Source organism: Neophocaena asiaeorientalis, unplaced genomic scaffold, assembly GCF_003031525.2.
Source record: "Neophocaena asiaeorientalis asiaeorientalis breed wild unplaced genomic scaffold, Neophocaena_asiaeorientalis_V1.1 scaffold92, whole genome shotgun sequence".
NCBI lineage: Eukaryota > Metazoa > Chordata > Mammalia > Artiodactyla > Phocoenidae > Neophocaena > Neophocaena asiaeorientalis.
The window spans coordinates 3,439,934-3,450,691 of NW_020174057.1; the positions used below are offsets into that span (position 1 = coordinate 3,439,934).

General features: G+C 50.5%; 1 protein-coding gene across 2 annotated transcripts; it reads right to left on the reverse strand.

Moving 5' to 3' along the window:
* Positions 1 to 431: 431 nt before the first annotated feature.
* Positions 432 to 5,675, reverse strand: SOCS2 (suppressor of cytokine signaling 2). Of its 2 annotated transcripts, none has more exons than XM_024754353.1 (3): positions 5,327 to 5,675; positions 3,535 to 3,895; positions 432 to 1,895 (listed from the first exon to the last, which is right to left on the reverse strand). In XM_024754353.1, the coding sequence occupies exons 2-3, from the start codon at positions 3,671 to 3,673 to the stop codon at positions 1,438 to 1,440; spliced, it is 597 nt and encodes a 198-aa protein (XP_024610121.1). In that variant the 5' UTR covers positions 3,674 to 3,895; positions 5,327 to 5,675; the 3' UTR covers positions 432 to 1,437. The 2 variants fall into 2 exon arrangements, with proteins under 2 accessions (XP_024610121.1, XP_024610119.1); XM_024754351.1 differs by lacking the exon at positions 5,327 to 5,675 and adding an exon at positions 4,681 to 4,983.
* Positions 5,676 to 10,758: the final 5,083 nt, after the last annotated feature.

Here is a 10,758-nt window from a genome sequence, read left to right on the forward strand (position 1 = left end):
CAGCAAAATGAATAATGTCTGAACTCCAGAAAAGATGGTGCATTTGCAACAGTCGTGAGACCGTGTGGCAAAAAAAAAAAAAAAAAAAAAAAAGGCCATAAAACTCTTACTTTGTATTTTGTATTGTGCCTATTCAACCTGTAAAAATTTTTGTAGTTTCTAAACCAGGTTTTTCGGAAACACAACGGGCGTTACTATTATGCCTTTTCAAGTTGTAAAAGACCAGGCCACTTGGCAATTCTTGTAGTTTCTAAACCATGCTTTCCAAAATGCAAAGGGCAAGTGTGACCTGTAACTTTAGAGAAGGGCAAGTAACGTTCTAACTCTGGCTGAATACTTAGTTATTTCACTTGACGTAAGTTTTTATGGCAACCCTCTATCACCATGAAAGTGTATGTCCTCTCCGATTCAAAGTAATTAAGTGCAACTTGTGAAAGTCAGGTTTTTTTATTTAATACATTCTAATCAAATAGTAACAGCAGTAAATAAACACTTTGAAAAACAGGCAGGTATCCCCCTATATCTGGAAGAAAATTAAGTCAGAGTATTCTACATGGTAGAAGGGAGACAATTGCTAATGTCCATGGTTAGACCACTTGGAAATTTCTACAGCCATTTCTGAAAAATCAATGGCAACAGGTTGTGGGACACAGCTACTTCAAAGGGTAAAATGTCTCTATCTACATGGTTTTATTAACAGGGATTGAGTTGCACCTGTATAGCATGACATTCTTGTCTTTAGCCTTAAAGGAAAAGAAGTCTTTTCCATTTGCACCAGTTTGAAATATTTCTGAAATAAGGCTCCCTTGAAATGGATTACTACAGTACTCATTCACATGAGAGAGTTCATACATGTAGTAAAAAGACAAATACAGGATTTCATGGTCACTTTTTTTGGTTGATTTGGTTAATTGCATAAAATGAAGGATAAATACTCACAAGCATATCTGTTTAACAAATCTCCTAAGTACATCAGAATGCAAAGTATCAAATGTCCTAAAATAGACTCTGATCCCCAGGCATACAAAATTGAAGTTAAGCCTGTGTCAGTTTGGTTCCTTCCACTTCTTCAGCACTCCTAAGTGGAGCTCCTTCTCTACTGCCGGTGCTGGCACCTTCCACCTAACAGGAACCTCAGAAAGGCAAAGAGTTCTGATAAATTGTTCCTTCAGCCTTTACTTGGGACGTTTTATTTTTAACTTAAAAGGATAAACTGGTCTTGGTCAGCCTTAGGAAGGGAAGCATCACTCAGGTGAAAATATCTGGGGGAACTTTAAATACCTAGCTACCCCTCCACACATCTAAATTAGATTGACTTCAGCTGTTCTTAGAATTCTGCGTAGTTATCCAGAGCCGTCACTCAAGTTTTGGTTCTCTTTTTACATAGCTGCTTTCGGAGATACTCTATAGGAGGCATGTTTAGAAAAAGAGAAACACTTATACCTGGAATTTATATTCTTCCAAGTAATCTTTTAGTCTTGTTGGTAAAGGCAGTCCCCAGATGGTACCGGTACATTTGTTAATGGTGAGTCTACAGAGATGCTGCAGAGGTGGTGCTGATGTGTAGAGCGGTTTGGTCAGATAAAGGTGAACAGTGCCGTTCCGGGGGGCTTCTGGGCCCGTCCGCTTATCCTTGCACATCTGAACATAGTAGTCGATCAGATGAACCACACTGTCAAATTGTTTAAGCTTGGACTTGACACATATGATAGAGTCCAATCTAAATTTCCCATCTTGGTATTCGATGCGAAGATTAGTTGGTCCAGCTGATGTTTTAACAGATATTGTTAGTAGGTAGTCTGAATGCGAACTATCTCTAATCAAGAAAGTTCCTTCTGGTGCCTCTTTTAATTTCTCTTTGGCTTCATTAACAGTCATACTTCCCCAGTACCAACCTGGGGTTTTTGTTCAAAAGAAAAAGAAAAGAGAGTAAAATCGTTATTATAGAGAATTTTTAAAATAGGGTAAATACTTGGCAACAATTTTTCTAGCTCTAAAAAGAAGTGTGTGAAAGTTTACCAGAGGCTACCATAAATACTTTCTATAGAAATTTGATGAAAACATAGGTCCATTTTATTTTCTGAACAAACTGCAAGTCAGTTTTCTTTTTTAAAAGTAACTTTCTGTAGCTGTTCTTTAAACTCTCTTAAGACTTTCTCCTAACGAAACAGAAGAATGTTTGCAGTATGACACACTGGCTGGCCGGGCATGATGCTTCTCCACTAGTCAAGTGAAATCAAAGATTTAATGTAAATTAAGTCAGAAGTTAGAAATAAAAGCCATGCCCTTAAAAAAGTGGAAAACCCAACTCCAGTTAATACCAACAAGATAAAAAGAAGCAACTTTCTGAATGGTTGGTGTCCACTCCCACCCTCCCCAAATCTGTTAGCGGCTGCGTCCATATCTCTTTTCAAAGTCCCATAAAGCACCGCTATTTACTTGTTTTAAGAGGGCAGTTCTAGTATGATACAATAGCTTCTGTTCGCTGCTTTGATTACAACTACCTTATCAGCCATTGAGAAATGAGAGAAAGCCCAATTGATAGTTAGTACTTCCAGTTTACAGTCTTCCATAAACTCTTTTGGACTTTGCCCTAATTCAAATCCAATCACAACCGTCGGTCTCCCCAGCATTCTCGAGTCTACCTGCCAGTTCCATCTCCCATCCCGTTTTCAAAAGTGACTTAGCAACATCTTACAGTTTAAAAGTTTGAACAATGCTCCCCCCCTCCCAAAAATAAAACTTGCTAGGGTACCTGCAATCTGCCGGTTCCTCCCGCTGAGGGAAAGCCCGTGGCCTGCACGGAAAGACCGGAACCGCAAGTGAAGGAACTTTTCCTTCTCCCTACTGCTACCAAAACTTCAACTTTGCCCCAAACGTAAGCTTTGAGGATTCTGATTTTGAAAGCCTGCAGGTTTGCCAGAATCTTTTTTTCCATCTTTTCTTCTTTCAGATGCCGAGAGACGACAGCGAGCCGCGCAAAGCGCAAGACTGCACTTGAAACAAGCGAGGCCAAGCTCGGCTGGGGCTTCGCAGCCCGCCCTCCTCCCGGCTTTGCGGCAGTCCTGAGCGGCAATCAGTCGGTCCCCGAACTTGGCCGCCAAGATTCCAGGCTGCAGCGGCTGCCCGGCCCGGGAGCCAGATGCAGCTGAAGCTGCGGGCAGCGCAGCGCCCACTCGCCGCCCTCTCACCCCGCAGACAGGAAAGGAGCCGAGCACTTTCTCCGGCTAAGGTCCGAGCCCGAGTGCCGACCCCCAAACGGCCGCGGAAAATAGCAAAAATTCCAGCGCCCTAAGAGTCTATTTCCAAAGAGCCCTTCTAGCGCTCTAACCTCCCCTAGGCCTCTGAGTCCCCCGAGAACCACTTTTCTTTCGCATTCCAAGGATCCAGGTCCGTAGGGGCATTCTCCCCGCGGTTCCCTGATCTGGGGCGGGGAGGGTAGCGATTGCTTCCCAGCCTCGCTAGCACAACCGCATCCTTGTCTTTGGGGAGGCGCCCCCTTCTCGCACGCATTGCGGCCGGTCCGCTCCCTACCTGTGTGACTAAGTTCCCGCAGGGCCTTCGCCAGACGCGCCGCCTCCGGGGACGGCTCCTCCGCCGACCCCGAGGTCCCCCAATGGCTCTGCGTCCCTTCCGCGCCATTCCCGGAGGGCTCGAGGCACCGCAGGGTCATGGGAGAAGGGTCACCGCGGCAAAGACAGGTGGCCGCCCGAGCTGGGGTCAGAGAGGGGCACGCGTCCTTCTTAGAAGTCAGTGGAAACCCCAAAACGAGTCCCTGAGGGGTCCGCGAAATGGAAATGGAGGGGGAGGTAATGGGGAGCCGCTGGTTCTTCCTCCCCGGGTCCCGGTGCACGGATAGCAAAATCCCCCGCAGGCGCGGTCACGCACAGTTTGCCTGCAAAGAGAAAGTGGAGGGTTGGGTCAGTCGGAACTGGACCCCTGCGGCCGGGGCGTGGGTGGAGGAACAGAGACGTGGAAAATCCCGGGAATCCTCCGCGTCTGCGCTCCTGCACCATTTAACCCCGAGCATCCAGTTACTGCCCTGGCCCGTTCTAGAGAAAGAAGGATAAAGAGAGAGCAGGGATCCAAGACGCAAGAGTTGGGGCGGGGGACAGGATGAGGGTGGCGAACCGGCTTATTTCCCGCCCAGGGCTGCTCGCTGAAATCGCAGACTAGGAGATGAGAAGAGCAAAGAGTCACCTGCGGGTACGGTGGTAAACAGGCCTCAGTCAAGGACAAGTAGAAAAATGTAAAAAGGAAAGAAAAGGAGAGGTCCCCACTTGGCATTCCTATCTCACACTCCGCACAGCCCGGAGAGCCCCAGGAGGAGGCACCCCGCACAAACCTAGTTCCCGGCCCTACAGCGCCGCGGGGCTTCCCGGGTAGAGCCGGCAGCCCGGGACGCGGAGGTGCGGGAGCTGCCGCAACACAGCAGGAGAGGCTGCCGCGCTCCCCTCCCCCCGCTTCCCGGAGCTCGCTTGGGGCAGGGGTTGGGGGCGCCGTGGCTGCCGCTCCCGAGGCCGGGCGGCTGAGGCTGCTGTTGCCTCCGCGAGCGCTGTCGAGGAATCTGCCCGAGCGCGCAGCCCGCGCGGGGGCTCCGAGCCCTGACCCGAGCCGGGGGCCGAGCAGGCGGCAGAGAGCGCTGCGGGACGTGCTAGACAACCAACGCTGAGCCCTTACCTCGGCCTCGGCCGCCGCTGCCGCCTCCGCACCAGGCAGCCTCCCCAGCAGGCATGGGGCGGGGGAGCCGGGAGGGGCCCGGGAGGAGGGGTGTCTGCCCGAGTTTCCCCTGTTGACTTTTAATTTGGGAATGAGATGCCTGGGGATGTGACGAGCCCTGTGCTCAACGGCGCGGGCGGCCGGAGTTCTCTGCACAGAGGGCAAACGTGAGCCCCGGGGACCATCGCCTCGATTCGCCGGGCTCTAACACCCCCTCCGGGCTCGGACACCCCCGACCCGGGGCAGCTGCTGGGTTCCCTCCGGCTGCAACCAAGGAGATGAGAAGGAGAGAGGGAGGGAGGAAAGAGGGCGGGAGGTAGGCGGGTGGGGAGGAGCGGGAGATCAGCTTATTAGGAGGATTATTAATCTGGATGGCAGTTTAGGGGAGGAAAAACAAAAACAAAAACTCTGGAGACTTCCAGACGCCGGGAAAGAACTGGAGAAAGCAGGCAGTAGCTCCCAGCCTCGGGGCAGAGCTGCAGCTCGGGCTCTCTAGCCCAGAGGCTCGAAACTGCGGAAGCCAAGGCTGCCCCGCTCTCTCGGCCGCGCCCCAGTGCCCTCCCCAGCCCTCCTAGGGGCGGAGCCCTTGAGCTCCCCGGCCCGATACCTGCCGCGGGCCCCTGCCCGAGCTCCTCCGGCGCCCCAGCTGTAGGCGACGGGGATCCTGAGGCTGTGCGCCCGGGGCCCCGGCGCGCACTGTCCGCGGCCCGCGCAGTGCCAGTGGCGGCGGGCGAGAAGGCTCATGCTTCAAGGGAAGCCCAAGGCCCGCGAGCCGCGGCGGCGGCGAGACTAGACAAGAGTTAAATGTCTGTCCCCGGAGCGCTGTGTGCGCGCGACTTCCCAGACCTACGCGCCTCCCTCGCTCCCCGCCTCTCTCCCTAGTCCGCGCTCCCCGCGCGCCCCGCCCCGCGGCTGCGGAGGCCGCTTTCCAGGAACTTTCCAGGAATCCACCTCACGTGACCGCGGCCCCCGCTACTGCTTTAAAGAGACTCCGGTGCTAATGCGCAGGCTTCAGGAGAGACGGGCTCAGAGCGTTCGGGTGCCGGCCAGGGCGGGGTGGATGCCTGGGAATCCGCCCTCCTCTGACCCCACGCCCCGGAGTTCTCGGAGACGCGCAGGAGAAGAGCCAGGCCATCACCGTCCCGGTTTCGGCGGCTGGAGCTTGCGCCCAACCCATGCAAGCTGTGCGCCGGAGTCGAGCGGTTAGCAGACGTTCTCGCCCCTCGGCCCGCCGCGGCTGGTTGTCTTTTGCATCCCCTCCGCGCCTTCTCTAGGCGACTTTCCAGGCCGCACATTTTCGGGGTGGTGGTGGCTGGAGAGACTAGAGATCCTCGGAAAGGGCCCCTCCCGCTCTAAGACACATTAATGGAGTGGGAGAGCTCCCTCTTCAGCACCCCCGCGCCCACGCCCGGGACCCGGAGGGAGCGGGCTGATGGTCCTCTCGGGTCCGGTCCTAGAAGGCTGCCAGCGGGCGTAGAGCGGCGCCTCGTTAAACGGCGCCGGCCGCTCTGTCTCCTCCCCGTGGCGGTCTTGCTCGCTGTCTCCCGCACCGGCCCAGCCCGGCTCCTCCGTCCCTTCCTCCTCCTCGCCGCTCCGTCGTCTCCTTCCGGCCACCCGGCGGCCCTCCGGCTCACCTGCGCCGATCGCGGAGGGGGCGCCCAGACCCGCGCGCCCTGGTGGTCCTGGCCAGCCCGTCTCGGTGTGCGCAGGCCGAGAGCACTCGACTCTGAGATTTCCCGCAGAGCTTGCACCCGGGGCCCGGAAATGCGGAAAGATCCCAGCTCTTCTTCCCTGCCCAGGGACCCTCACCTCCTCCCACCTGGTTGAAGGCCACCTGGCCTCAGCTGAAACTCATCTCCTTCCCTGCACGTCCGCCTCCGAAATGTGACCTACTTTAAATGTGACCTACTTTTTAAAAACCATTAACACTCATGGGAAAACCGGATCCAAAATTTCGATAACCATTTTTCTTTGAAATACTATTCTATTGCATCACTATTCAAAAGCTTGAAAGGTCAATGGCCACTTTTAGTTGAAGCGTTGGCCATAGGGAAGTTGGGCGAGGAAAGGGGAGGGGGCGTAGGGGAAGGCGCGGCTCACAAACCTTGCCTGGTGCACCCCCCTGCTGGCTCTGCGAGGAAGCATAAACCAGCTCCTGCCTTCAGGCCGGGAGTCCTGGACAAACGGTTTTTCTCAATAATTTTCCTGCTTTTGAGTAAATAATTATGCAAATGATAGGCAGATTAGCTGGAGAGGAAGGGGGGGTTGCATTTCCCAGCTAACAAAGGGTTTTGTCAACGATGGAGTCGCGTGCACTGAATCATGTTTTGTTTCTTAGAGTCTGATCTGGAGGGCAGAGCTAATTGAATCCTAGTTAAAACCCTCTATAATGGAGATGAATAATTTTGCACAAGTCGCTTATCGTCCTTGGACCCTAGACCTTTTCTATAAAATTAAGGGACTGGACTCTGGTTCTGGGTGATGGACTGGTACGAATGAAAAAATAAGATTCCATGTGGAGTTTGTGTCTAGTCTGAGGCCCAGAACCTTTAGGGGCCACTACATCTACTAGGGTTCATTATGCTCTAAATTATTCCATTTGACCTCTCCTTCCTTGGTAGAGCATCCCAGAGGAAGGGTGTACCCACTTTTCTGTAGTTTAAAGATATTTTTAAAATTTTACAAAGATAAAATAATTTCTATTTAATTGTCAATTGAAATGGATCTGCCAGCAGCACTTCTTAACGTGCTTTCCTGTGGCTTCCTAAGGACCTTTGCACACACCCTCCTCACTTCCTGGAATGCCCCTCCCCAGACTGGGTGCATGGCAGACTCTCATCATTCAGGGCCCAGCTCAAAGTCACATCCACAGAGAGTCACTGTCCACAAAGATTGCAATAAACACAATGCCAGCTGTAGGGGCACCAAGCTTTGTACCAAAGTAGGATTTTTAACTTTTGTTCTGAAAGGTCTCAGCAATGCCCTGCATTTTATTGCCCCAGGAAGCACATATGGGAGCCACTTAGGAAAATATTTATGAGATCATGTTAAGTGAAAAGAAGTACAATATGAAATTGTATCCATGCTATGATTTTGACATTATAGAAGTATGTATGCATGTGGGCAAAAACAGAACGTGAAGAAATAAAAGCAGCTGTTTTTAGGGTGGCAGGATGTGGGTGAATTTTTAAATTTGACTTTCCTTAATACTGTTCTATTATTTCTGATACAGCCATCAGTTTCCCAAAATTGCATGCAGGAGTCTTCACTTACTCTCAAGGGGTAGAATATAGTTTGTAGAGCTGATGGACTGCCCTCCTGAACCCCAGACCTGCCACCCGGCATTACCCTTTAGATGTCTAATCGGTATCTCCCATTTAATAGGTCCCAAAATGGGGCCTAGATAACCCTCCCCCCCCCAACCCTTAAAAAGAAAATAAAAACAAAGCCATCCCTCCTGCACCCTTCCCCATCTCTGAAAATGTCAATTCCATTCTTCAGGTGCTCAGGCCAGCCAACAGCCTTAGAGCCATCTTTGACTGCCCTTTCTCACACACACCCACATCTCACCTGTCAGCTAATCCTCTGACTCTGATTTCACAATAAACCCAGAATGGAAGCACTTGCCGCATCTCCACTGCACACTAGTCCAGGCCACCTCCGTTTCTACCCAGCTTACTGCTGCAGCCTCCCTCTTGGCCTCCCTGCTCCCCAATAGGCTATTTCTGACAGCAGTGAGAGAGATCCTGTTTAAACTGAGTCATTTCACGTCCCTCCTCTGCTCTAACCCAAGTGGCTGCATTGCACCAGAGTAAAAGACAAAACACTAACAGCCACTTGCAAGACCCTAGAAGATCTGGTACCTCTGATCTCATCCCCTCCTGTTCTGTTCCTTGATCACAATGCTCAAGTCACACTGGACTTCTTGCTATTGGTAGCGCACGCTGCCCTTGCTCTTTCCTCAGAGCCTTTGTCTTTGCTGTTTCCTCTACCTATTATGCTCTTCCTCCAGATAATCTGCATGGTTCACTTCCTCAGATCTTTATTCAGTGTCACCTTCTTAGTGAGACTTGACTGTTCAGAATCCACCCCTCCCCCCCACTTCTCTTGCCTCCATGCCATAGTTTTTTCCCTTACACTGATCACTATCTAACCTAGTTTATGTTTTATCCATTGGTCCAGTTTCCTATCTTTCTCCCCCACAAGAATGTAAGTTTCATGAGGACATATATCTGTATTTGTATCTACATTGTTTACAGCTATATATCTCAGCACCTTGAATAGTTCCCAACATGTAGTAGGCACTCCACATGACTGTAGAATGAATGAATTGATGCTCCATCAGAATGGCTTTAAAGTTAAACTGCCCAGGCATGAATCCTCACTCTGCCACTGCTGGCTGCATATGTAATCTTTGGCAAATGATTTAGCCTCTTATGGAGATAATAATTAAACATATAGAGGTATTGTGAGAATTACATGAGATAATCTATAAAAAGTGCTTTGGCACTTAGCAAATAATAAAGATTAGCTATTATTTCAACTCTCATTCTTTTACTCTCAGTGAGTTTGGATTTTTCTCCCTAGGGGTAAGATTATCTTATTTTTGCCTATATGAAACCCAACAGTCACTCTCTGGTCACTGCCCAAGAACTTCCCGTTAGTTGATTCCCTGGAGTTCACCTTCAGCTTTAAATGTATAGGGTAAAATAGTGATTCTGTTTGTTCCTAGATTTTCAGGAGTACATCTGTTCTGTTCAGCAGGGCAGGTGCATGGCTGCAGTAGTGAACTTTCATTCTAACTGGGGAGGGAAGGGAGAGTGATTTTCACAAAGCTGGAGAGTGTCTTCTGTTGCCCGCGTGGAGGAATTGCCAAGGCTTGAAAATCTCTGTGTACCAAACCCGAACTGCACCTTCTTGGTTTTGCAGTGCAGATGTTCTGATACTGGAATTGATGAGCAATCTGCACTGAGCTTCTGCTGAGTTGCAGAGAGAGCTTTTTCGGTTTTGTTTGGGGGCTGAGGGAATGACCGTTGGCTGTTGTGTCTGAAGTGCCTGTGGGTAGAAGGTACCCTTTTAAGTGGCCACCATCCCTTCCTTTTAGAGTTTGCCATTTCACCACCACCACACACAGACACACACACACTCACACTCAGCACCTTCAAAGCTCCTTGTGATTCTGGAACCCACTCTTCTGGAGAGCATATGACCCAGGCTAGCCAATAGGAGTACCCCATGCCCCTGGACACAGGGGTTTGTCCAGTATCACAGCCCAAGCAGATTATTTTTTTTAAGACTTGATGTAAGTGCCTCCCCTTCTGAGATGATGAGCAGTAATGACCATGCAAGCCAACTTTTCCACCACTTCAAGAGAGTCTGTCAAAGAACAAAGGCAACAGAGAAGAAAGCAGAGCTCAGGTTTGAGTGACAGGGAGAGATTCCTGAGCATTTGAATCCAACATGCCCAAAGCTGCACTGCCCTTCGGCTTCTCAGATACAGGAATGAAAGTTTATTTTTTCCCCACAGGGTTTGATTTGGGTTTCCGTAACTTGTAATCAAAGATACTCTCATGGCGTGTAGTGGTTTGGGTGTGGAGGGATGTATGGGAGGGAGTAGAGTGGAGAACTGAGAAGACAAAGAAGAGAGCTGCCTTTCACAGTAATGAACATCTCTTAAACTTCATCTGGTGCTTCTCAGCACCAATTCCTTTTACAATGTCCGCTTGCTCCACCCCTATAGTGGAGGACACTCACTGGGGGACAGAGGAAGAGGAGCAGATCCTGCTGGCTTCTGTGCTCTGGGTCAGGGATGGGGGGAGGGAGAAGCCAGGCAGATGGCTGTCCCCTAGACCTCTGGGACCCTGGGACATGGTTGATGGCTGTGTCCTTGGTCTTTCTACCCACAGAAGTGGAAGGGGATCATGTTCTAGGACAGTAGTTGTCAATGTTAAGTCACAGATCTCTCAGAAATTCTGGTAAAATCTATAGATCAGAGTTCAACAAACCACCTGCATATGGGCCATATTTGACCCTGAGTGT

What these genes read in the sequence shown, in the direction of transcription:
- SOCS2 (XM_024754353.1), bottom strand. Translation starts at nt 3,673, where the DNA reads ATGACCCTGCGGTGCCTCGAGCCCTCCGGGAATGGCGCGGAAGGGACG. An exon ending in GCGGGAACTTAGTCACACAG is followed by an intron (nt 1,896 to 3,534) that starts GTAGGGAGCGGA and finishes CAAAAACCCCAG; the next exon opens with GTTGGTACTGGGGAAGTATG.